This window comes from Lolium rigidum, chromosome 4 (assembly GCF_022539505.1).
Source record: "Lolium rigidum isolate FL_2022 chromosome 4, APGP_CSIRO_Lrig_0.1, whole genome shotgun sequence".
NCBI classification, from domain to species: domain Eukaryota; kingdom Viridiplantae; phylum Streptophyta; class Magnoliopsida; order Poales; family Poaceae; genus Lolium; species Lolium rigidum.
In genome coordinates this window covers 190,578,590-190,606,189 of record NC_061511.1, presented here as the reverse complement: position 1 = coordinate 190,606,189, position 27,600 = coordinate 190,578,590, and the positions used below count along the sequence as shown (strand labels likewise).

The window sequence follows — 27,600 nt, the reverse complement described above, 5'->3', positions numbered from 1 at the left end:
GGGTCCATAGAAATATCGAGCTCAGCAGGGTGGAGGCGATCCGGCGTGGAATGGGGAGAGGAAATACGAGGGCGACGCCGCGGCGGGCGAGGAAAACGGAGGCTACGCGGGCAGGCGGTGCAGCGGGGCGGAGAGAGGCTACCGGTGCGGCGGAGTAGAAGGCGACATCAGCAGCGAAGACGGCTCGACGGCCACCTCTGCTCTCGCCGGTAAGCTCGTCTCCTCCTCTTCCTCTTGTGGATTTGGGGGGTTATAGTGGTTCCAATTTGGGGCTCCGGTTTTCTTTTCGTTTTCCTGTCCCTGTTCTTAAATAATTATGCCAGTGATGATGTATCCGTGGAAGTATAGCTGTTGACCCTGTTGTGCTAGCCCTTGCAATTGTTTCTTCTTTACTGATCAAGGAGAACGTCAAAGCTTCTGCCCTTTAGTTTCATGCTTGAAATAGTATTTTAATCTCTCTATGAATGCTCAATTTGTATCAATCTGGTAAAGGAAAGATCAAACCAATCGGCACATGAGTTCAGGAGCACTACACAATGCTACCATCTCCTGATAGTAACTAGTATCCTGAAGTTTGGAAAAATGATCCTCTTCTCGAATAAAAACAGAAACAAGTACATATCTTATCATGTCACTTACAATGTTCAATTGGCGTGACTATTGTATTTAATTGTGTCGGGAAAAATAGGAGAAATAATTTGTAAGGAAGGATATGGGTTAGTTCAGATTCGTGACCAGACATGTTAGTTATGAAATAATTAACATTCAGATAATTATTTATCGGTTGTTAAAAATTGTAGGAGTAGCTTGGTCAATGGCTCCAAGAGTTTCCCCCAGATACAACTTGAACGTGAAGAAGGCAGCTGAAAGCAAAAACATATCTCCTAAAGTTGGCTCGTCAAAAGAGGCTAACAATCAAGGTAACTGGTTTTTTTTTGTTGAACTCATTGTTCTATTTGTTTCATAGTTGTAGTATTACCTTTTGCATCTCTTAGAAAGTTCTTATTTTATTTCGTTACATCTCCATTCTGCTATAACCATTATGTGACCTTGTCTTATATAGAAAACGAAAGAGCCTCTTGGAACTCGCACTTAGAGAAGTCCCTTGTTGATCTGCTACATGAACACAACACCGCTCGCTACAGGGGTCAGATTGGATGGTCTTCTGAAGCTTGGAGCAAAATTCTCAAGGAGTTTCATGAAAGAAATACGTATGTGTCTTACACAAAGAGCCAAATCAAAGAAAAAGAGAAGGAGCTGAAAAGACAGTATAAAATGCTCAAAGATGCAAGGATGCAAAGTGGAGTAGGATGGAATGATACAAGGTCTATGCTTGAAGCAGAAGATGCTCTTTGGGACAACCTAGTCATTTCATTCCCAAAAATCAAGAAGTTCAAAACTAAGTCCTTCCCTTTGTTTGATGCATTGGGAGAGTTGTACGATGGGCAAATAGCCGCAGGAACCTACAATGTCAATTCTACCCAGCCACCACAACATCGAGATCTTACACAAGTTGATAATATAGATGAGCTCAGTCACATCGAGGGTACATTTCCAGGCTTTGAAGAGAGTTGGGCTTACAATGTACAAGAAGATGCAAATTTAAGAGACCACATTACTATCAATGATGAAGATGAAAATGTGGCAAGGACTTTACAGAGGATAAATAAGAGACCTCCTACTGCAACAAGGAACAAGGAAGAGAAAGAGAGTAAGAAGACAAAGAAGCAGAGTTCCAATGACATTGCAGGAAGTATGGAGAGATACATTTTTATGAGGGAAAAACAAATTGAGATAGAATCTGCCCAGTTGGCTAGTAAAAGTAAGGTTGCTCAAGCTGGAGATTACTCGATCAAGAGATGCATCTCTGAAATGATGACAATGGCATTGTCAACTGATGAGAAGGTCACAGCAGCTGATGTATTCAAGGATCCAGATAACAGAGAAATCTTCTTGAGCTCAAAAGAAGATGACCCCCGAGTGGCTCTGCTTTGGTTAAGGAAGGCAGTGGCCAAGCTGTCACAAGTGGTGTGAAGGTACGTCTTCTATTTGCTGAGGCACGCATCATATATTGTTATTATTTCCGTATAGTTCTCACGATGGTTGTTTATACTGTCATTTGAAAAATGTACTAGTTCCTTGGATTTTGATATGAAAACTTCAATATATATATGTTCAATATCTGGTGCTTAATTCTTCGTCTAGATCTGATTAATATTGTCAGTACTATGTCTCTGCATGCGCTAGTTCATTCATTGTAGCATTAGTTAGCTCAGATCGATTACTTCTTAATCTGAGTGTCGCATTTCAGGGTAGTTGTAGAGAGAGTTAGCTCTTGAATTTATCTATATTGCTAATAGGTAGATATATAATTTGGACATGAGATTATAATTTGCACATTAGGTAGAGATAGTTAGCTGATGAAGTTATCTAATTCTCACTTAGTATTTTTAAAGTTTTTCTGCCAATGGCAGCAAGCAGCTGATCGTAGCTATTTTTGCTCATATTGATTAAGCATATTACCTGTACAGTGGTTTAGAACTATCATAGTTTATGGTTATATTTTTTCCTGCTTTTTTTCTGTCGTGGTAATGACATGTTGATATTTAGTGTTCAAACGCTGTTAACTTGAAAACATGGTTAGATGCAAATTACCAGAAACCAATACTAATTGTCCATGAAGAGAGGGCTCATGCGAAATTCAATTATTGGAGACCATTGGTTTAATGAAATTGCCTAACTCTTCTTTATGCCGTTCAGGTTAAAATGCTGCAAGGAGGCTGTAGATGGAGCACTTGCCATGTGTTTGTCATCAAGAACTTCTAAGATGTTGTTGAGATCCTAGTGCTTCCATAGATGAGCTTTGTTTTACTTGATGTCTGGAAATGTTGACTGTCACTCAAGTAGCAGCTAGGGATGCAGATCTGCGCCTGGATCCAACCCGCTTGGTAGTCCAAATGTTAGGTTAGTTGTAGCATCTTTTGGCAAGTTAGTCTAGTTTGAATTAGCCCCTGTTTATGCAGGCTTGTACGGGGCGTCTGCTTGCAACCCGAGTAGCAGCTATATTTTGCCCAAAAGACTCCATGTTACTTTGTGCGGAAACTATGCAATCCTTGTAATTTATTCTGCTAATAACAGGCTGTTAAATGTAACTGCGATGCAAGACATTCCTAATCCTAATATTATTATAGTGCCATTTATTTTTTTTGGTAATATTATTGTAATTTATTCCTAATATTCTGCTAATTTCAGGTCGTATTTTCCTTGTGATTATCGTCCATTTGATGTTCTTTTGTCAAATGTACTCTTCTAGCCTTGTGCGGTTATATCCAAACCCCACTTTTTTTTTGAGAATCTGTCGCTGAGATTTATATTAATTCACAAAGTCCAACTTAAACTGGGAATACAATTAAAGCCGGTGCTACACGTGCCATACATTACAACTCTTATTTTGGCAGCTTTGATTTTGCTAACAAGTGTAAAGCTTCATTCGTCATACGTATGGAGATGCTAGCGGGAAAGGGGACCAATAACAGAACGAGCCCTTTTGCCCTGCACATGTGAGCGTTCGTGCACATGGCAGATCAAACGTTGTGACGCCTGTTCATGTGTGTGCCTCACACTGCGCGTGCGCCTGCACATCGCAGAATCTAAGAGCATCTCCAGTCGCTGTCCCCCAAAGCGATTTGGGGCGCGTCGGACAAAAAAAAGGTTCCCAGCCGCGCGCCCCAAAGGCCCTTTTTGTCCGGCGCGGCCCGATACGGTGTCCGGCGTCCCGAGCCCGTCCCCGTCCCACAGGGGACGCACCGGACACGCCAGACACAACGAAATGAGAGGCGAGGAGGCGCGGGGCCGACCCGTCAGCGGCTCGGACGCTCAACCGCCATATACGTAGCGACGGTGCAGTTGTCAGGAAGCGGAACCGTCGCATTGGCAACCGCGTCGACGACGCGCCAACCCCGCCGGAATGGAGCGCCGACTCCTCGGAAGAGCAACCGCTGCTCTCTTCGACTTCGCGCCGCCGTTCATCCGCGCTCAATAAGACCCGTACGTACGCCGTACGCACGCCACCATTCATCCAAGCCTTCATCCGACACCTCCGGCCGACGAGCCGACACCTCCGACGAGGGAAAGCCCGCTGGCCGGCGCCATTGGTGGGAGAGAGCCGGGACGCCGAGCAGCGGCGACGATTCCCCGCCGCCGGTTGACAGCGAGGAGGAATGGCTGGGCTGGGAGGAGGACGCGGAGGAAGAAGAGAGCGAGGACGCGGCGGCGGCGGTGGCCCGTGCGAAGGCGAAGGCAGCCAAGGCCAAGGCCGCCAAGGCCAAGGCCAAGGCCAAGGCAAAGGCGCAGCCGACGAGCACCGCCGACGACGAGGAGGACTCCGACGCGTCGGGCGCCGACACCGCCTCTTCGGAAGAGGTGACGAGCAGGAAACGCCACCGCGATGACGACGACGAGGCGGGGCCATCGGCGAAGAAGAAGAAGTAGATAGTTTATATGTATTTTATTATATTTTTCCGAAGTTTTATATATAATTTGTTTATGTTCAACCGATTTGAATATTAGTAAATAGTTTTTTTCTAGCCAAAAAAAAGTACTTTTAATGTTTGGGGGCGGCGTTTGGGGGACGCGGCTGGGGAGCGACGTCCCCCAAAGGCAGCACGAACAAAACACGTCCCCCAAACGCTCGATCCGGCGCGCTTTGGGGGACGCGGCTGGAGATGCTCTAAACCTTAAATTTGGGGCGTGTCGGACTCTCGTTCTCCTTTGTGTACGGCTAAGAATTTAGCATGAGTGGTATTTCTTTTGAACACTTGGATTCACAACAAATACTGTACTCAAGGTTGTGCAATCAGAGGCCAGGATCTAACTGCTAACTAAAGCCTATCTGGCGATGGCTAGTGTAGCGAGACCGTCAACCGAGGCAAAAACTGACAAATTCCATCTGAGGCTACAATTTCTCATTACAGATGAATTAGTGTGAGCCAGCAACGCAACTTTGGCTGCAAAAGAAGCTACCATCGCCAACAAATGGTGCGGTGCATTATTTATTCCAGCAGATACAGAAAAGGAACCAACATAGGCTTGCTATTGAGCAGGCACAAAATCAGCAGAGTAATCCTCACATAGTTCCACCTAACGGGAAACTACGACAAAAAAAAAAAAACCCCTGTCCTTCCCAGAGACAGAGCACGTCCAAGGTGGGAACCGAGAAATGCTGCAAGAAAGCATCCTTATTTCGCTTGAGGATGCGAGGCGATGAAGTCGACCGCCGTCTTGATGGAATCGATCTTCTCCGCCTCGTTGTCAGGGATCTCCAAGCAGAATTCCTCCTCAAAGGCCATGACGATCTCGACCGTGTCCAGGCTGTCCAGCCCGAGGTCCTTCTGGAAATGAGCATTAGGAGTCACCTGCAAAGGTTTCGCGAGAACATGAGAGCGGATTAATGGCAGTTGAAAGCATCTGCATAGTACGAATTAATCTTCTCTTAACAAACATCACAGAAAATTAGAAACACCACTTCATACTAGTCAGGTTCGGTTTATAGAGAACTAATGCAAATGTTAGAAACACCACTTCATACTAGTCAGGTTCGGTTTATAGAGAACTAATGCAAATGTAGATGGGCAATAAAAGTACCACTGTTTACCAAAACAACAATTAAACACAAAATGCCTGGAAAAGTGGACCAGAAAATGTCAGCATGCAGGCAGACTACCACGCCAATCTCTATCTTAAAATTCTTGACAGTAAGAAAAACCCGTAATTGTTTCTCAGTCCAGCAAAAGCAATTTGTAGGCAACCACAGAGTTTCCAGTAGTCACAAAATACTAGCTCTGCATCCAATGGCCAAACTTGGCACATTTTTGAGCTACCTGTCGAGTGTAGTCATGTTTAGGACCCAAAGCAATGGTTTGAAAAGTGGACCAGAAAATGTCAGCATGCAGGCAGACTACCACGCCAATCTCTATCTTAAAATTCTTGACAGTAAGAAAAACCCGTAATTGTTTCTCAGTCCAGCAAAAGCAATTTGTAGGCAACCACAGAGTTTCCAGTAGTCAGAAAATACTAGCTCTGCATCCAATGGCCAAACTTGGCACATTTTTGAGCTACCTGTCGAGTGTAGTCATGTTTAGGACCCAAAGCAATGGTTTGAAACGACCCTATCAACAGTGCAGCCATGATTAGCTAAACTACAACACTAAGCTTGACTAAACTGCTTACATGAACTTAGTTAGCATGCTTGACATGCTCAAGCTTAGCTCAAAGGAATGCGGCAAGGCTGAAGGTAAACAGAAAAGGTATCAGTATGCCATGCTGTTATTTTGGGGTGAACTTAGCATTATCGAGTAATTACTTTATATGTGCCTGCTAGCACTGACATCATTTCCACATATTTCACATACTAGAGTTTTTGTGCAATTCACACCAAAAATTCATGCTCAAATACTTCACAGAGACACTTCATACGGCAATAAATAGTAAGGATGTTTACAGAGCAAATAAACAGAAAGCTGCAAATAAGATGGATCCACTGACATAAGATACCAAATATTTTTTCCAACATATCTACATGGCACACATAGTCCTAATTTCAAATATGCATACATACACAACAAATCAGGTCCTAGGAATACATATTTGGCTCATCGATACTGGTCTATTACTTATAACGGGGTAAATCAACATTTTTCCACTTCACAGTCATGATATATGTATATAGATAAGAGAAACGAAGAAACAGTATTAAATTAATACTATGAAACTAGAGGAGACAACAGAAAACAAATATCCCCTAATGGTAACTAACAAGCAAGAACATAATGCAGTGAAATTGATACTGAAGGCACCGAACAGTCAATTGATCTCCACAAGTCGATGTGGAACTAGATCATTGCAGGGGCGGCCAGTGTTCCAGTTTGGACAAATCAGCCACTAATCAGAGGTCTCCGAATGTATTTTCTTAACTATCTTGTGTAATGGTCAATATATAAAATAGAAAAAAACGCCACAGTTCCCTCTGCCCCTTCTCTCTTCGAACCTCCAAAAAAAATGGGCGATTTGTCAAAGCTACGCCTTGTTCTGCGCAAAACTCCGAAAACCCACCTACTTTATGGCCAAATCTTCCTGGAGGATCCAGTTCACGAAGCAAACATACCGCGATTGGAGCCAAAAACCCTAAATACATGCCTAAACGGTAGGAGATCCATACCATCTATGAAACGTACGGGCCACACGAGCGCACTGTTTCGCTGTTACCTTGGAAGGTTCGATCTTCTGGAAGTTCTTGATGACGGAGACAACGCGGTCGGCGACCTCGCCCTTGTCGAGGAACGACCCCTTCTCCACCTCCGTGGTCGAAGACAGGAGCCTGGCAACAGGGACGCTTCCCGCTGCCGCCACCGCCACTGCAGTCGCCGGGTGCGCCACCGGCACGCGGAGGTGATTCAGGAGGGCTCTCCTCGCCGCCGCCATCGCCATTTTCTCTCCTCTCGGTTGGTACAGGCCTGCAGCGAGTGGGTAGGAGAAGGGCAACGTAGGCAACCTGCGGTGGTCCGGGCTGATACAATGCGTGATCAATCGAAAACGTCTGGGCCCATCCCGACTAAACCCGGCCTTACAAAGTCGCTCGTGGGCTCGATGTGACATTATCCACTTCATCATTCATAGAACACCTAAGAAACAGAAGAAGTATTCTACTCCCTCCGGTCCATGATAAGTGTGGATCGGAGGGAGTAAAAAATAGCCTAAAGAATTAAAAAATAAAAAGATCCCATCTTAGCTATTATGTAACAATAAAAACTTGATGGGAGTATTTATACTCGATAGTGGGTTCATGCCTCTATTTAACCATGGGAAGTGACCTTGTTGTAGATGTGTTGTTGCTACTAGGAAGAAAACAACGGTGTTCTATTCAAGGGTAGTTTTATCGTTTACTTTACACACATTGCTTAAAGCGATAGTCCGTTGCTTGCAACTTAATACTAGAGGGTGTCGCGGATGCAATCCTGAAGATGGGTGTAGGGGTTGCCTAAATCATCGAAAGCCTCTGACGCTTCATCCTCTTGACGGCTTGTTCCCCCGATTATGCAGACTTGATGATATGTTGCAGTTGTGTTCTTCTCAGCTTCAGGGTTGGTGATCGTATAGATCGGTGAATACCTCCCTACTAGCAGTAGAGTTGTTGGTCAAGTCGAAGTTGGTGAAGCCGATGTTGTCGAAGCTTTCCTAGTCGCTGTCCAGATCGGAATCTGTGAACGACCCGAAAGTCATGTCGCCGAACAGATCGGCGAGTCCTCCGCCAGCGGCAGGCTTGGTGAAGCTTTGCGGCGAAACTTCCTCGTCACCTGACTCGATGGATGATGTTGATGATCCCGAGAAATCGGAATCGGTCGCTGACGGTCCCGAAAAAATCGATCCTTCTTTCCCAACGAGGAAGCAGAAGCTCCCGAACGTCATCTCCGTCGACTCCTCCAGATCGACATATGCATGCAAACGGGCGGGAGGGTGAGGAACAAAGTTGTCGAGATGATGTTGACGATGCCATCGAGATCACCTCCTTGCAGCCTCCAATTCCCACAGACGATGCCAATTGACAAGGGATTAACTTGTCAAAGCCTACAGATTATAGACTTAGGGTTTCGTATAAAGTAGAGGGCAAGTAGATCTCAAAGGTTCAGCCGAACAGGTGCTTGACTCAGAAATTACTGTGGTGTATTGACAATAGATTCGATCCGTTCTCTTTCCCTCGGCTCCCCTTTATATAGAAGGTGGAGCCGAGGCTTTTTGTGCCGTGTAAGTTACAAACTCCGAGAGGCTTATTGGGCCTTCCCTATATTGCTACATTATTCCTAATACAACTCTATTTTCCATATCCGAAGTTCTCTGGGCATCTGGGCCTTCAAATCTTCGGGTTCTTCGGGCTTCACGTCCTCTCCAGATAACCCGAGTGTCTTATTCGACATGCCTATTCGACATACCTATGTCAGAATGGGCACGCCCTCTTGTATGCTTCAAAATCGAACAGTGAGATCCAGCTTGCACAACCTTTGTTCTTGCACTACGCCACAGATGTATGATGACGCGTGAAGCACACGACCGTTGGGAACCCCAAGAGGAAGGTGTGATGCGTACAGCAGCAAGTTTTCCCTCAGTAAGAAACCAAGGTTATCGAACCAGTAGGAGATGAAGGCCACGTGAAGGTTGTTGGTGAAGGAGTGTAGTGCGGCGCAACACCATGGATTCCGGCGCCAACGTGGAACCCGCACAACACAATCAAAATACTTTGCCCCAACTTAACGAGTGAGTTGTCAATCTCACCGGCTTGCCGTAAACAAAGGATTAAACGTATGGTGTGGAGAATGATATTTGTTTGCGAGAGAACAGCGAGAGAACAATGACTGCACGATGATTGTATTTCAGATGTAAAAGAATGGACCGGGGTCCACAGTTCACTAGTGGTGTCTCTCCAATAAGATAAATAGCATGTTGGGTGAACAAATTACAGTTGGGCAATTGACAATAGAGAGGGCATAACAATGAACATACATATCATGATGACTAATATGAGATTTACTTAGGGCATTACGACAAAGAACATAGACCCCTATCCAGCATGCATCTATGCCTAAAAAGTCCACCTTCGGGTTAGCATCCGCACCCCTTCCAGTATTAAGTTGCAAACAACAAACAATTGCATTAAGTACTGTGCGTAATGTAAACAATACAAATATACTTAGACAAAGCATTGATGTTTTATCCCTAGTGGCAACAACACATCCATAACCTTACAACTTTCTGTCACTGTCCCAGATTCAATGGAGGCATGAACCCACTATCTAACATAAATACTCCCTCTTGGAGTCACAAGTATCAACTTGGCCAGAGCCTCTACTAGCAACGGAGAGCATGCAAGATCATAAACAACACATATATGATAGATCAATAATCAACTTGACATAGTATTCCATATTCATCGGATCCCAACTAACACAACATGTAACATTACAAATAGATGATCTTGATCATGATAGGCAGCTCACAAGATCTAAACATGATAGAACAAGAGGAGAAGACAACCATCTAGCTACTGCTATGGACCCATAGTCCAAGGATGAACTACTCACGCATCAGTCCGGAGGCGGGCCTGGTGATGTAGAGCCCTCCGGTGATGATTCCCCTCTCCGGCAGGGTGCCGGAGGCGATCTTCAGAACCTCCCGAGATGAGGTTGACGGCGGCGGCGCCTCAGTATGTTTTCTCGTATCGTGGCTCTCGGTACTAGGGTTTTCGCGACGGAGAGATTATATAGGCGAAGGGGCAGAGTTGGGGGACGCTCGAGGGGCCCACCCCATAAGGCGGCGCGGCCAGGGGTGGGGCCGCGCCCCTATGGTGTGGCCGCCTCGTCGCCCCTCTTCGTCTCCTCTTCGGACTTCTGGAAGGCTCCGTGGAAAATAAGACCGTGGGCTTTTGTTTCGTCCAATTCCGAGAATATTTCTGTGTAGGATTTACGAAACCAAAAACATCGGAAAACGAGAACCGGCGCTTCGGCATCTTGTTAATAGGTTAGTGCCGGAAAATGCATCAAAATGATATAAAGTGTATATAAAACATGTGAGTATTGTCATAAAACTAGCATGGAACATAAGAAATTATAGATACATTTGAGACGTATCAAGCATCCCCAAGCTTAGTTCCTACTCGCCCTCGAGTAGGTAAATGATAACAAGGATAATTTCTGAAGTGACATGCTACTATCATAATCTTGATCAATACTATTGTAAAGCATATGAGATGAATGAAGTGATTCAAAGCAATGGTGAAGATAATGACTAAACAACTGAATCATATAGCAAAGACTTTTCATGAATAGTACTTTCAAGACAAGCATCAATAAGTCTTGCATAAGAGTTAACTCATAAATCAATAGATTCTTAATAGAAGGTTTTGAAGCAACACAAAGGAAGATATAAGTTTCAGCAGTTGCTTTCAACTTCAACATGTATATCTCATGGATAATTGTCAACACAAAGTAATATGATGAATGCAAATAAGCAAGTATGCAAGAATCAATGCACACAATTGGCACAAGTGTTTGCTTATGAGATAGAAAGAAGTAGGTAAACTGACTCAACATAAAGTAAAAGAAAGGTCCTTCGCAGAGGGGAGCAGGGATTACTCATGTGCTAGAGCTTTTTATTTTGAAAACATGGAAACAATTTTGTCAATGGTAGTAATAATTCATATGTGTTATGCATAAAACCTCCTATAAGTTGCAAGCCTCATGCATCGAATACCAATAGTGCTCGCACCTTGTCCTAATTAGCTCAGATTTCCATTGATTATCATTGCATTACATATGTTTCAACCAAGTGTCACAAAGGGGTACCTCTATGTCACCTGTACAAAGGTCCAAGGAGATAGATCGCATTTGATTTCTCGATTTTGATAGATCTCAACTTGAGGACATCCATACCGGGACAACATAGAAAACAGATAATGGACTCCTCTTTAATGCTTTAAGCATTCAACAACAGATAATATTCTCATAAGAGATTGAGGATTAATGTCCAAGCTGAAACTTCCACCATGATACATGGCTTTGGTTGGCGGCCCAATGTTCTTCTCTAACAATATGCATACTCAAACCATTTAATCATGACAAATCACCCTTACTTCAGACAAGACGAACATGCATAGCAACTCACATGATATTCAGCAAAGGTGTAACAGGTTGATGGCGTCCCCAGATAACATGGTTACCGCTCAACAAGCAACTTATAAGAAATAAGATACATAAGCGACATATTCTTTACCACAATAGTTTTTAAGCTACTTTCCCATGAGCTATGTATTGCAAAGACAAGGAATGAAATTTTTAAAGGTAGCACGCAAGCAATTTACTTTGGAATGGCAGAAAAATACCACATGATAGGTAGTTATGGTGGACACAAATGGCATAAGTTTTGGCTCAAGGTTTTGGATGCACGAGAAGCATTCCCTCTCAGTACAAGGCTTTGGCTAGCAAGGTTGTTTGAAGCAAACACAAGTATGAACCGGTACAACAAAACTTACATAAGAATATATTGCAAGCATTATAAGACTCTACACTGTCTTCCTTGTTGTTCAAACACTTTTACCAGAAAATATCTAGAATTTTGAGAGACCAATCATGCAAACCAAATTTCAACAAGTTCTACGGTAGTTCTCCACCAATAGGTTTAAACTACATGATGCAAGAGCTTAAACATGATCTACTTGAGAGCTCAAAACAATTGCCAAGTATCAAATTATTCAAGACAATATACCAATTACCACATGAAGCATTTTCTGTTCCAACCAAATAGCAATAAATGAAGCGGTTTTCAACCTTCGCCATGAACATTAAAAGTAAAACTAAGAACACCAGTATTCAATATGAAAAAGCGGAGCGTGTCTTTCTCCCACACAAGGAATGCTAGGATCCGAATTTATTCAAACAAAAACAAAAATAAAAGCATACGAACGCTCCAAGTAAAGCACATAAGATGTGACGGAATAAAAATATAGTTTCACTAGAGGTGACCTGATAAGTTGTTGATGAAGAAGGGAATGCCTTGGGCATCCCCAAGCTTAGACGCTTGAGTATTCTTGAAATATGCAGGGATGAACCACGGGGGCATCCCCAAGCTTAGACTTTTCACTCTTCTTGATCGTATTATATCATCCTCCTCTCTTGATCCTTGAAAACTTCCTCCACACCAAACTCAAAACAATCTCATTAGAGGGTTAGTGCATAATCAAAAATTCACATGTTCAGAGAGGACACAATCATTCCCAACACTTTTGGACATTACCCATAGCTACTGAAAGTTAATGGAGCAAAGAAATCCACTCAACACAGAAAAAAGGCAATGTGAAATAAAAGGCAGAATCTGTCAAAACAGAACAGTCCGTAAATACGAATTTTTTAGAGGCACTTAACATGCTCAGATGAAGAAGCTCAAGTTGAATGAAAGTTGCGTACATATCTGAGGATTACTCATGAATTTTCGCAGATTTTACTGAGTTTCCTACAGAGAGATCTACTCAAATTCGTGACAGCTAGAAATCTGTTTCCGCGTGAAATCCAAATCTAGTATCAACCTTACTATCAAAGACTTTACTTGGCACAACAATGCAATAAAGTAAAGATACAAATGTATTTCTACAGTATTAACAAGCACCTTGACTCAAATATAAAACAAAAATTGCAGAAATAAAATAATGGGTTGTCTTCCATAAGCGTTTTTTTAACGCCTTTCAGCTAGGCGCAAAAAGTGTAAATCAAGTAACATCAAGAGAAGAAACATCAATATCATGATTTTCCTTAAAAACACAACTTGTCACAATAGGTATCTTAGATGCTCCATTATCTAAATTTCCCATAGTGGTACTAAGGGCTTTATCAATTTTAGGCTTATAATAATTCTTTGGCTTAGGCACCTTAGAGACATACATGAACTTTTGCTCCTTACCCACATAAGCTTTCTCCTTAAACTTAAGAAAAGTTGAACCCAAGGTTCCCATAGCTTCTTAAAGTTCGCCAATCCTATGGGTTTGATTATCATGGATAGCACAAGTTTCTAAGACAGCAATTCTTTCATTAATTCCTCCTAGAGATTTATCAAGTTTATCAGTGTTATCAAGTAATATTCCCAATTTAGTCTCAACACTTGGGAGATTTTTCTCTATAGCCTCCAACTTTTTCATGATATCTTCAAGAGAGATTTCAATTTTAGCTTCATTAACAGGTGGTATTCCAACTAGACTCTCAATAATGCAACTAGCTTCTAAAGCAGGAGTGCCTAGGAAATTACCTCCCGCAAGAGTATCAAGAACATACCTATTCCAGCTAGAGATACCAACATAAAAGTTCCTAAGGAGGATAATAGTGGAGTGTTTCTTAGTGCACCTATGATGAGCATCACTAATTCTATACCAAGCATCTTTAAAACTTTCTCCCCCTTGTTGCTTAAACGAACAAACTTCAACTTCAGGATTACTCATTTTAGCAATAATAAAAATAAACTAAGCAAAACCGAATTAAGTAAAGTAAAACAAGTAACTAATTTTTTTGTGTTTTGATATAAAGAAAGCAAACAAGACAGAAAATAAAATAAAGTAAAGCAAGACAATAAACAAAGTAAAGAGATTGGGTGTGAGAGACTCCCCTTGCAGCGTGTCTTGATCTCCCCGGCAACGGCGCCAGAAAACGAGCTTGATGACGCGTGAAGCACACGTCCGTTGGGAACCCCAAGAGGAAGGTGTGATGCGTACAACAGCAAGTTTTCCCTCAGTAAGAAACCAAGGTTATCGAAACAGTAGGAGATGAAGGCCACGTGAAGGTTGTTGGTGAAGGAGTGTAGTGTGGCGCTGATACGTCTCAAACGTATCTATAATTTCTTATGTTCCATGCTACTTTTATGATGATACTCACATGTTTTATACACACTTTATGTCATTATTATGCATTTTCCGGAACTAACCTATTGACGAGATGCCGAAGTGCCAGTTCCTGTTTTCTGATATTTTTGGTTTTAGAAATCCTAGTAAGGAAATATTCTTGGAATTGGACGAAATCAACGCCCAGTACCTTATTTTTCCACGAAGCTTCCAGAACACCGGAGAGAGACCAGAGAGGAGCCAGGGGGGCCCCACACGCCAGGGCGGCGCGGCCAAGGGGGGGGCCGCGCCCCCTATTGTGTGGCCCCACCAGGGCCCCTCCGAGGCTGCCCTTCCGCCTACTTAAGGACTCTGTCACGAAAACCCTAGGGGGATAAGCCACGATACGAGAAAAGTTCCAGAGCCGCCGCCATCGCGAAGCCAAGATTCGGGGGACAGAAGTCTCTGTTCCGGCACGCCACCGGGAAGGGGAAGTGCCCCCAGAAGGCATCTCCATCGACACCACCGCATCTCCATCGACGCTGCTGTCTCCTATGATGAGGAGGGAGTAGTTCTCCCCTGAGGCTAAGGGCTGTACCGGTAGCTATGTGGTTAATCTCTCTCCCATGTACTTCAATACAATGATCTCATGAGTTGCTTTGCATGATTGAGATCCATATGACGAGCTTTGTAATCTAGATGTCGTTATGCTATTCAAGTGGATTTTACTTATGTGATCTCCGGAGACTCCTTGTCCCACGTGTGTAAAGGTGACGAGTGTGTGCACCGTGTGGGTCTCTTAGGCTATATTTCACGGAATACTTATTCACCGAGTTATGATTTGAGTTGGATGTCTCTATGAAATTGTGGTGTGTTAGTACCTCCTATGAATGCTCACAGGTGACGGCGTGGGGTGTTTATTAGTACTTGGGAATACATCTTTAAGGTTTGCCTACATGATGAATTAGTGTTCGTTATCTTGCCAAAGAGTAATTCAGAGTAGCATAGTGAAGTGCTTATTTATATTCCTTTATGATTGCAATGTTGAGAGTGTCCACTAGTGAAAGTATGATCCCTAGGCCTTGTTTCCGAATAGAAAAGTTACACCACAGAGAATTGCCTCCCACGCCGACAAGCTATTTTCCGGCACCGTTTGTTTACTCGTTTTACCGCATCTTTACTTCCTGCAATATTATCACCATCTATACCACCTGTGTTTTACTATCTCTTCGCCGAACTAGTGCACCTATACATCCGACAAGTGTATTAGGTGTGTTGGGGACACAAGAGACTTCTTGTATCGTGATTGCAGGGTTGCTTGAGAGGGATATCTTTGTCCTCTACCTCCCTGAGTTCGATAAACCTTGGGTGATTCACTTAAGGGAAAACTTGCTGCTGTTCTACAAACCTCTGCTCTTGGAGGCTCAACACTGTCTACAGGAATAGAAGCGTGCGTAGACATCAGGCGCAACACCAGGAATTCCGGCGCCAACGTGGAACCTGCACAACACAATCAAAATACTTTGCCCCAACTTAACAGTGAGGTTGTCAATCTCACCGGCTTGCTGTAAACAAATGATTAAACGTATGGTGTGGAGAATGATGTTTGTTTGCAGAGAACAACAGAGAACAATGATTGCAGTAGATTGTATTTCAGATGTAAAAGAATGGACCGGGGTCCACAGTTCACTAGTGGTGTCTCTCCAATAAGATAAATAGCATGTTGGGTGAACAAATTACGGTTGGGCAATTGACAAATAGAGAGGGCATAACAATGCACATACATATCATGATGACTAATATGAGATTTACTTAGGGCATTACGACAAAGAACATAGACCGCTATCCAAGCATGCATCTATGCCTAAAAAGTCCACCTTCGGGTTAGCATCCGCACCCCTTCCCAGTATTAAGTTGCAAACAACAGACAATTGCATTAAGTACAGTGCGTAATGTAAACAATACAAATATCCTTAGACAAAGCATTGATGTTTTATCCCTAGTGGCAACAACACATCCATAACCTTAGAACTTTCTGTCACTGTCCCTGATTCAATGGAGGCATGAACCCACTATCGAGCATAAATACCCCCTCTTGGAGTCACAAGTATCAACTTGGCCGCAGCCTCTACTAGCAACGGAGAGCATGCAAGATCATAAACAACACATATATGATAGATCAATAATCAACTTGACATAGTATTCCATATTCATCGGATCCCAACAAACACAACATGTAACATTACAAATAGATGATCTTGATCATGATAGGCAGCTCACAAGATCTAAACATGATAGCACAAGAGGAGAAGACAACCATCTAGCTACTGCTATGGACCCATAGTCCAAGGATGAACTACTCACGCATCAGTCCGGAGGCGGGCATGGTGATGTAGAGCCCTCCGGTGATGATTCCCCTCTCCGGCAGGGTGCCGGAGGCGATCTTCACAACCTCCCGAGATGAGGTTGATGGCGGCGGCGCCTCAGTATGTTTTATCGTATCATGGCTCTCGGTACTAGGGTTTTCGTGACGGAGAGATTATATAGGCGAAGGGGCAGAGTCGGGGGACGCTCGAGGGGCCCACCCCATAAGGCGGCGCGGCCAGGGGTGGGCCGCGCCCCCCTATGGTGTGGCCGCCTCGTCGCCCCTCTTCGTCTCCTCTTCGGACTTCCGGAAGGCTCCGTGGAAAATAAGACCGTGGGCTTTTGTTTCGTCCAAATCCGAGAATATTTCCGTGTAGGATTTCTAAAACCAAAAACAGCAGAAAACAGGAACTGGCGCTTCGGCATCTTGTTAATAGGTTAGTGCCGGAAAATGCATCAAAATGATATAAAGTGTATATAAAACATGTGAGTATTGTCATAAAACTAGCATGGAACGCAAGAAATTATAGATACGTTTGAGACGTATCAATGTGGTGAGCATGTTTTCAACAGATGGGTAGTGCTTGAAGACAGCTCCCTGGTCGCACAGCCTGCCAGGTTCCCGGAGTAGGCACCGCATGGACCTCCATTCTCGAAGCAGGCGGGGCGGGGCATGCAAAATGACCAGCATCCTTCGTCCCATAGCACTGGAAGATTGAAATAGTGTGATTCACTATGATAGATAAGTAACATGAATCGAAGTTCTGAAGAACTTACATAATAGATGGGTGGGTGATGGTGCTTATCGTAACACTGACTTCACACTGTTAGGGAACCCCTAGAGGAAGGTATGATGAGCACAATAGCAAGTTTTACCTCAGTAAGAAACCAAGGTTTAACCGACCAGTAGGAGAAAGGCGTGACTTCTGAAGGTGTTGCCGGCTGACTAGTGGCAGGGCGCACTACCAGCGTCAGCAACAACGTGGAACCTGCACACAACAAAACCAAAGTACTTTGCCCCAACTTACAGTGAGGTTGTCAATCTCACCGGTTTGCTGAACACAAAGGATTAGACGTATCGAATGGAAGGAGATGTTTACAGAAAGTAAACAGAATATGATTGCAGTTGAATTTATCAGTAAAGAAAATAGGACCGGGGTCCACAGGTCACTAGAGGTGTCTCTCCATAAAGAAATAACATGTTGGGTAAACAAATTACAGCTGGGGAATTGACAGAATATCGATCGATACATGACAAGATGATTACTATGATAATTTGGTATTGGGCATTACAACATAATACATAGACCATAATCCAACTGTGTATATGACTAATAATCCACCTTCAGGTTAGCGTCCACACCCCTTCCAGTATAAAGTTGCAAGCAACAGACTATCGCATTAAGCAATGTGTGTAAAGTAAACAATAGAATTACGACTCAAACAATCGGCACCTCGCAATTCACCATCATGTTCTTGGTTTTCTTCGGAGTCCTCACTATCATAGCCTTCCCCTGCGGCGCGCCTACGACGAGCTTTGTCAATCTTTATTTGAGTGATATCGGCGCGGGTGCATCCTTAGAACGGTGCTTAGACCCACTATCGTGATGCGCACTCTTTTCTTTCCTAGGAGAAAGTTTATATCCAAGTATTTCAAGGCTTTCCAGAGCACCTCGATGAGCTTGCACCATCAGATCATTGGGTGCTGGTGGATGGTTGATCAAATAAGCTGTGAGGTTTGCGGTTGCTCCTTGGGCAGTCTTTGGCCTGATCATGCCCGCAGTATCCCTGGTCATGAAAGATTTAGAGAGCTTCGAAGTAATCTCCTCACGTCGTCTTCCGAGAGGCGAGGAATTGGTGGCCGAAACCTTCCTTGGTTGCTTCGATATGCACTTCCCTTCGAGGGTTGTCCTCTTCTTCATTCGCTCGATTGATCGGCTGCGTTCCAGCGCCGATCGAGTTCGCATTGCTCTTTGGCCAACCGATCCCGATTTTTATCTAGAATAGCATGATACGCGTTGAGAGTTCCTGGCGAAGCTCCAGTGCGAATTGGAGTACGATTGGTTATGGCGTTCCTAGCAATCTCCGACTCTTCTCCAGTGATGGTGTAATCACTGTTGTCGTTGCTGGCGCTAGTTTCCATGTATCGACGCCTACCATGATTGGCGCGTGGAGTGCGCTCGCCTTCCGAGATCTCTTCCCCCGTAATAGGATTGATGATGAGCCGCCCCCAGACGGCTGTTCTGGTGATACTACCGATACTTTCTTCATCCAAAGAGCACCTGGCGCTGCAGACGAAGGGCATATCCTCCGAGCCTAGCCTGTGCCTAGTGTCGCAGTTGAGGCAGTAGTACCATGTTAGATCTACCGACCCAGAATCATCGGACCTGACGAACGTGGACGATGCGGAGCGGGATGACAACGCTGATGGCGAAGATGTTGGGAACAACGCCGAAGTCGTAGTCAATAAATCGACAACGATTAGAGACGAAGAAGTCGATGCTATAGCCGACGAAGCCATCGGCCTTGATGCACTTGGGACGAACGAATCAGGTAGCCGAAGGATACCTTCGGTGTTGACGCAGAAGTGAACGCTCCCGAATTCCATCTCCAACCCATCGCGTAAACCCGAGAATCTCGAACGCGATGATTCGATGTGCGGAGTAAACTCGAAGGACCCGAAATGAATCGAATTCCCCAAGCTTGGTGATGAAGGAGCCGATGACGATACCGGCGATGCCAACCCTGAAGTAGCCGGCAAGATCGGGAGTGCCGATGAAGTGCCTTGTACCAACAGATTTCCCACAGACGGCGCCAATTGTCGGGGGTGCTCCCCGGCAATGCCCACCATGAGGGGATTAGGGATGACGGAATTCTGCGGGCTAGCACGAGACATCAGTAACCAAACAAACGGGGAGAGAGATTTACCCAGGTTTGGGGCCCTCGATGAGGTAAAACCCTTACTTTCTGCTTGTCTGATCTTGATTATCAAAATAATATCGGGATACAATGGGGTAGCCGATAGGCTATGGTGGTGATCTTGTCGAGAGGCTAATGTTCTAAGCTCTAGATCTGATCTTGCGATGATTCTACGTGTGTAAGTTGTGTTCCGGCAGACCCTCTCCTAGCCTTTATATAGCAGGCTAGGTCCCGAGAGTTATGTCCGGATTCAGCTAAGTTACAAAGAGACCTATGCCAATCTTTCCTTGTATGGCGCCTTGTTGCCTTGTCCATCAAGAAGCCTTCTTCGAATAAGCTTCCTCCTCCGGAACCGACGTGCTGGCCCACCTTGATACTGGGCAATCTTCGTGGGCCCCTAGTTGGGCCGGGGGAGGTAGCCTAATGTTGGTTACCCGAAGGGTAATGCCCACATCACTTTACTTTAGTTGCTAATTTATTTTATTTTACTTACACGGAACCTTGTGCTTCACAACCACACGGTGGAGTTGGGGATACAATGATTTATTTTATTTTGCAGGATTGGTAGAAGAAGATAGGGAGGGATACCTCTATACTCCATTTCTCGAGAGTTTGATATAAACCCTCGAGTCATCTTTGTGGGGAAAATACTCTACTGACACAACACTCTGCACTTGGAGTCCTAACGTTATCAAATAATTAAGCAATGCAACATATCAAGTAAACCACTTAGAAATTCTTCAACATTAACAAATATGCTGGTGATATAAGAGGAATAAACATCTAGAAGTGCAACAAAAACAACAACAAATGATAGAACTAGTTCCGCGGATTAATGAAATGGAATCCATACACGAGCCAATGCGAAGCCATAGTTAGTCAAGCTAGCTTACCACACTCCATGAGATCACACCGTTGTCATGCTGCATGCCAAGTCGAGTCGGAGTACATCAAGGGTGTTGCAATAGATGAAGAGGCATCCGTCGTTCACCATGGAAACCCTGTAAGCTCTACCTGGCAATAGCTCATGCGCCAATATTGCTTGTTTTTAGGGTTGTAAATGGTACGGATAATTTCCGCTCCGAATCCTCATCCGCATCCGCTTTTAGATATGGTATGCATTTTTAGAAATCCGCCGGATATGAATGCGGATGCGGGTAGTGCTCATGCGGATATCCGCCGGATATGGTAGAAGATATAGTATTGATACTATCCGACGGATACGGATTATCCGTCATTTTTTGCGGATTATCCCAGGTCCTCAATGAGGATAATCCGAGAATATTACCCAACCCATAATATTTAGATAATATAGTTAGTTCATCAGCTAAAATATGTATGCTATTAGCACGCAATTTGCTTTGTTGTACGAACAGGTGTGTATATTTAGCTATAGCCTATAATTACAAACATATTATACATAAAAAACATACTTCTATTTTTTATGTGTATATTTGCTTAATAATCCGCTTCCGATCCGAGTCCGGTCCGAATCCGCTCCATATCGTAATCCGATATAATCCGCATCCGACCATTATCCGCTCCGATCCGAATTCGTCATAAAAATATTATAAAGGATATGGTAATAAAAATATCCGATCCGAACCGATCCGTTTCCGTACCTACCTGTTTTCCCCATCACATCTAGTCTCGTCTACGCGGCGGGTAAAACCTAGTAGCGCCCATCACAGGGCCCATCCCTACACCTTCACGTGGCTGTCCCGCCACAATGCACCATCATTGGAGACGATGTCCCTAATCTCCTCACGGAGAAGGTTTCGCTCCACACTTGCTTCCTCTTCCACCGACCCACGCGCATACACATTCTCCTCCAGGGCATCGAATAGAGAACGGCAATAGCTAATCATGTTCTTGAACCGTTCCCCTAAGTCCATGCCGTTGTGGTCAGCCTCCTACTCCATCACCGCCACCAACTTCGGCAAGAGCTGGCGGAGGTTACGACTGAGCGTGTTGGCCGCGTCATCATGTGCCACTAAGATTCACGAACCTGCATTTCTTTAAAAGAATAGATTCTAGATTACTGGTCTTAGCGGAAGAGGAGCTCTTAGCGATCCCCCGCTTTTTGACTTCTTTCTCTCTTTCCTTGGAAAGAACTGTAGTTTATTAAGGCCTAGCTTTTGCTTTTATAGAATCGACTTTGAAAGTGGAAAATAGGTCTCCCCTTACCTATCGTGAGTAGGAGAGACCACTTCAACGAACTCATTGATGATCAGACGGTGGAGCTATAGGACGGAGATGACGAACAATGCTTCCTACAACACCGCCGGTGTCGGTGGAGATCTCCCAACATGGTAGCACTGTCCCCTGGAACTGGTCGTGTGCCTCTACGTGGCATACACTCCCTCTTTGGGATGCATCGGTGGTGGGACAAGCCTGCCTGGCCATTTCGGGCTTGATCTACCTTGACAGCTGCTGTTGGGGACATGTCCTCCATCTGCATTTAAGTTTGTAACCCTCCGCGGCCCTAGAGCCCGAAATCAACATGGACACGACACCGAATAATCCGGACCACATCGGCACGAAAGGGTGGTTAATCACGGTCCTACCTCATGGGATCGCCTCCTCCACGACTTCTGACACTGGCCGCCGACATGGCGTTATCCCCCCACTCCCACCTGGACGTTGTGATGCTTCCCATAGTTCTTGCTACTTAGTTAGACTAGATGCTCTTTCACAAGGGCCCTTGGCCGCTCGGCTAGACGATCAGGATAGGCCAGCATGACAAGCAACAGAAGGCTAGTAGTAGAAGGTACTTTATATTTGTCTCCATTTTTGTTGTTCAAGATTCACATTTATTGGTATTGATATTTATGTGGGTATTTATGTTTATAATTGAGGAGTCATGTTTATAAATGGAGTTTAGTATTGAGAATATATGTTGTTTATATGTTTCTATTGTAATTTTAGAGTTGGTTATGAAGAGGCATGTGGATATCATGGGGGATAGACCCATTAAGGCACTTTTTCGGCAACAGGAATCAAATAAGGTTGCACCATGTTCTTCATCGTTGGTGGTAGATGATGATAAAACCAACGACAGTGTGCTTTTGTTGATGTACGTTGATTCTGCACCTCCGGTACAATCCAATACCGAGAGTGAGATTGAAAGTCAAGATGCAACACCACATCCACCATCACCCCAAGAACCATACGTAAGGTCATATGGCGCTTGTTGGATTGACAAAGGATAAAATGCAACGTATGAGTTCTCATGGTTGAGAAGGATTTCTTGCAAATGTGACATAGTTTGCAACAAACGTGTCAATGAAGTTCCTCACCCGAATGATAGCCAGAGAAAGGAGAAGACTAAGCTGCTCAATAGGGTCTCGAGTACGACTATAGTACCAAAGCTTGGTGCTTCTACCAGTCAAGCAATTACCACGGGTGGATATTCAATAGAAAGCCTACTTGAGTAGGTCAAACAGCGGGGATCTCTCAGTTCCAATGGCTGGATCTCAGAATCGCGTAGATGGGTAGAAGTAATGGGCAAACGCACCTAAGTTAGAGATTTCAACTACTAGGGTAATGAAGGCAGGAGGAAAATTTTGTGGCTCATGGAAGATAACATCATATTATGAAATCCAACAAAATAACATGGAGTTACTTATTTCATGTCGGCTTTGAATCATTTGAATTCATTTCCTTCTTATGATGCACAAAAAGTAACGAGACTCGCAGAATTCTACCCCAATGATATATCAAGCTCGGATTTGATAAAACTTGAACTCCAACTTGAAATATGTATTGATGATATGTGAAAAGATGATAGGTTCAACTATGTCCATCATCTTGGTGAGCTCTCTATTATGTTCTTTGAAACAAAACAAAAACATGTTGTTTATAATTTAGTTTAATGCTTCTCAAATTGATATTGCTCTTACTGGTTGTCGAGGATACTCCTCGGCAATGCCCTCCGTTTGGGGCTTAGGGTAGATGGAATCCTGTAGGCTGACACGAGACATCGGTTATCAAACAAGCGGGGAAAGCGATTTACCTGGGGCCCTCGATGAGGTAAAACCCTTACGTCCTGCCTGTCTGATCTTGATTATGAAAATATCGGGTTACAATGGGGTGCCGAAGGTTTTGGCTGTGATCTCGTCGAGAGGCTAAGTTCTGCATGGACCTAGCTCTAGACTTATGGTGGCTAAGATTGCGTGTGTCCTCGGCAGCCCCTCTCCTGGCCTTTATATAGGGAGCCAAGTCTCAAGAGATCTGTTCGGGCACGACTAGATTACAAAGGGTCCTAGTCCTAAACTTTCCTTTTATTCTCCGTTTCTTCATCTTGTTCTCCAAGGATTTCTCTTCGGCACCGACGTAGTAGCCCACCTTGCCATCGATTGTCTTCATGGGACTCTAGTTGGGCCGTATAGGGTAGCGTAATAATAGTTACACGAAGGGTAATGCCCACGTCAGTAGCCCCCGAGTGTCTGGCCGAAGATATTTCGGGTAGAGACTAAGGCATGCCTCCACCAAATGTTCTCCTCTCTTGATAAATCTTGTCCTTCTTGTAACAACATCATCTCCTTCTATCGGGTGCGCGTCCAGCGCTCCCGATGGGAGTAGCCCCCGAGTCTAAGTACGGATGCTTGCAACCGTGCGTAGACTCAAGTTGTGCCACTCGAATGTTTTCTTCTGCCGAAGCTTTTTGCAGGTCTTCATAAGTCATCCGATACATTTATATCGGAGCTTCAATTTGTCAAATAAAGTCTAATGCGTAAAGGATATCGAGTAACGTGCCCAGCTTTGCTGGTTAACTGGCAATGGCAAAACAACGTTACCCTACACAGAATCAAGTCCCCGGGCATGATCCTGGAGTGCAAAAACATTTTGTCGGGTGCGCAATCAGTACTCCCGATGGGAGTAGCCCCCGAGTCTGGTCGCGGGTGCTTGCAACCGGGTGTAGACTTAGGCCAAACAATTCGAATAATTCAACCTTTCTTCAAATATGCTCTTCCTCGCAAGAAAGTCTTCGGGTCTAAATTTATCGGGTGCGCATGCAGCGCTCCCGATGGGAGTAGCTCCCGAGTCTAGACATGAATGCTTGCATACGTGTGTAGACTCAAGTCGATCCACCCGATGGTTTTAACTTTTCTTCGGATGCTTCAAGCGGACTCGACACCTTTCATGACATCATTGATGACGTTGCCACTGCTGTGGTTTGATTGACGAGACGTGACCTGACGGGCCCACCCTACTTCTGCGTGGTCAGTTTTAGGAAATGACTAGTGCTTGTGCATTGACCGAGGCGCCTCCTCGATTTTCGCACGTAGTGGGAGTAATGGGCCGCCGGTTCCGCTTTCCTTACAGCGACACGTGTACGACTGGATCTTTGTCCACCTCCCACGATAGCTTTGGAGTTATGGCCACGATTTCCCAACAGCTCGTGCTATAAATAAGGGGCCTTCCCATTATTTTTACTTTTCACGCCTCCATACTGCTCATCTTCTTCCTCAGCCTTTTCGCTCACCTCTGTTCCTGCTCTCAAGAACTCCAGACGCCATGGGCAAGAAGAAAGGAACCGGCGAGGCAGGTTCCGCATCAGGCGTGAGCAAGGTCAGCCGCGATTGGTGCGCCTCCACCATTTCCAATCGCGAGGTGAACAAGTTGCGCACCCTTGGTGTCATCTCGTCATTCGATAACGACATTCATCTCCTAGGTCCATCTTCTCACCCAAAGCCTCCTAAAGGCTTCACTGTTATGTTCGTCGCCTTCTTATTTCGCGGGCTTTCTCTTCCTGCCCACGAATTTCTTCGTTCCCTTCTCTTTTTCTATGGGGTTCAGCTCTGGCAGCTAACCCCAAATTCCATTCTCCATCTCTCCATCTTCATCACTTTATGCGAAGCTTTCCTCGGCATTGACCCCCACTGGGGTTTGTGGAGGAAAGTCTTCTATGTCAAACGCCATAATGGCAATGACGGCCCTCCCGTTGTTGGTGGCGTCGGCTTTGTTGTTAGAAAGGAGGTTGATTACTTCGATTATCCGATGAAGGAATCCGTCCAGGGCTGGCGACAAAAATGGTTCTACCTGCGAGATATCCCAGCACCTGGTCGACGCTCCAACCTTCCTCCGTTTGAAGATGTCTTAGAGGCTTACCAGAAGAAGTCCTGGCAAAACATCTTAACTTCCGAAGAGAGTGCTATAGCCGATCAGTTGTTCGAACAGGTTGTAGATCTAAAGAACACTGGGGGCCTAACAATGTGCGGTACTGAGGTAGTCTCGGTGTTTTTAAAACGTCAGGTGCAACCGCTGATGTCTTGGCCTCATCAACTGTGGATGTATGTTGGTAAGGAAGATAAGTCAAGAGTTAGCTCAGCCGACCTGTCGGATGAGGAACTCCGCGACGAGGTGCGGCGCCTTACTCGCTTCAGCCAGAAGGACAATATGGTCCTGACTTAGGCCCGCCTTCCATACGACCTCAAGCATCTACCGGCTGAGGTAATCTTCATTACACTTGCTCTGATCGTTGTTCTTATTCTATCTTTCGATCCTTTGTTAATTTTTTTTATCTGTCAACAGGCTTCTACCGCAGCTCAATGTTATCCTCCTACACCCGAAAGTGGGGTAGAACTGGAGGATGACGATGACGATTCCGAAGAAACCGAAGATGCTCAACACGCCCTTGAGGATAGTGACGTCCAAGGAGACGAAGCCCCCAAAGACGATGTTCTCACCAGGAGTAGGCGGTGCATGAGGATCAATGAAGACTTGATGACAACGGTTGAATCGAGTCCTAGCGGACAAGATGGCGATGCCAATGAGACTGCATCGCCTCCCCCAGTTACCAAAAGTTCGATAGGCTTTTTTTACTGTTGAAGATGATTTGGATCTGTAAGTATCTAACTTTTCCTTTATGATCATTATTCTTCATTTCATGTAACGGACGTCCTTTCTTTCAAACAGTTCTGATGACGACGAAATCCCTCTTGCAAAGAGGGCTAAGTTATTATCTGAAAAGACCGAATCAGCCAAAGAATCAAATCCTTCGCCTGCTGCTCCAACGCTGCCCTCAAGGGCCAATGTAGTGAAGATTCCAGTGTCGAAGGTTATTCCTTCCGCTAGCACTCCCGTTCCTCCAGCTGCCCGTGATCATGTAAGCAAACCTCTTAGCTTGATTTCCTTTTACAATAGACTCCCACACTCGGTTAAGACTTTTTATTCTCTTCCTTGCAGCCAATTTACGCCACAGTCGACTCTGTGGCAGACTTTGCTGATCAATTTACTCACCTGGAGTCCAAGAATGTTCAGCTTCGAAAGTCCATCAAGGTTTCGGCTGACCAAGTGCTGGAAGCTAACAAGCTCACAGCCGATGCTAAAAATGAAAACATCATGCTGAAAGATGAGCTAAAGGAGCTGAAAAAGAAGATGAAGGACGAGCAGGATGCTAGACGCGAGGCTGCTGTTGCTGCCGATAGAAAAGAAGGCGCCCTCCGTGAATCTATCACGAAATTGATGAGTAAGTTCCTTCGTGCTTAATGCAAGATATTTCTCCAATACTATCCTCTGGATTGCTTATTCGTTCTTTTCCAGGTGTTGCCGACGTGCCTATCAATCGAGCCCGCATGCTTCGGGAGGATTCGATGTCTGATGCCCTTTCCCTTGCCACTGATGCCAATATCCAAGTCTTTGGTCTGTTGCATAAAACCAAAGGAGCATTGATGACCCACAAGTATAGGGGATAGCAACAGTCTTCGAGGGAAGTAAAATCCAATTTATTGATTCGACACAAGGGGAGACAAAGAATATTTGTAAGCCTTAACAACGGAGTTGTCAATTCAGCTGCACCTGGAAACAGACTTGCTCGCAAGAGTTTATCAGTAGTAACAGTTTTATAGCGATAGCAGATAGTGAAATATTAGCAAGCATTGTAACAAAGACAGCAGTAGTGATTATAG

General features: G+C 44.7%; 2 protein-coding genes across 2 annotated transcripts; one reads left to right on the top strand and one right to left on the bottom strand.

Moving 5' to 3' along the window:
- The first annotated feature begins 136 nt into the window (after positions 1-136).
- On the top strand, positions 137-3,199 carry LOC124648734. The gene is made up of 4 exons (XM_047188447.1): positions 137-209; positions 801-920; positions 1,064-2,036; positions 2,761-3,199. Exons 2-3 carry the CDS (start codon positions 815-817, stop codon positions 2,032-2,034), a joined length of 1,077 nt encoding a protein of 358 aa, XP_047044403.1. The 5' UTR covers positions 137-209; positions 801-814; the 3' UTR covers positions 2,035-2,036; positions 2,761-3,199.
- A 1,727-nt stretch (positions 3,200-4,926) lies between these two features.
- LOC124648730 (acyl carrier protein 2, mitochondrial-like) lies at positions 4,927-7,523 on the bottom strand. The gene is made up of 2 exons (XM_047188443.1): positions 7,264-7,523; positions 4,927-5,414 (listed from the first exon to the last, which is right to left on the bottom strand). Exons 1-2 carry the CDS (start codon positions 7,483-7,485, stop codon positions 5,238-5,240), a joined length of 399 nt encoding a protein of 132 aa, XP_047044399.1. The 5' UTR covers positions 7,486-7,523; the 3' UTR covers positions 4,927-5,237.
- Positions 7,524-27,600: the final 20,077 nt, after the last annotated feature.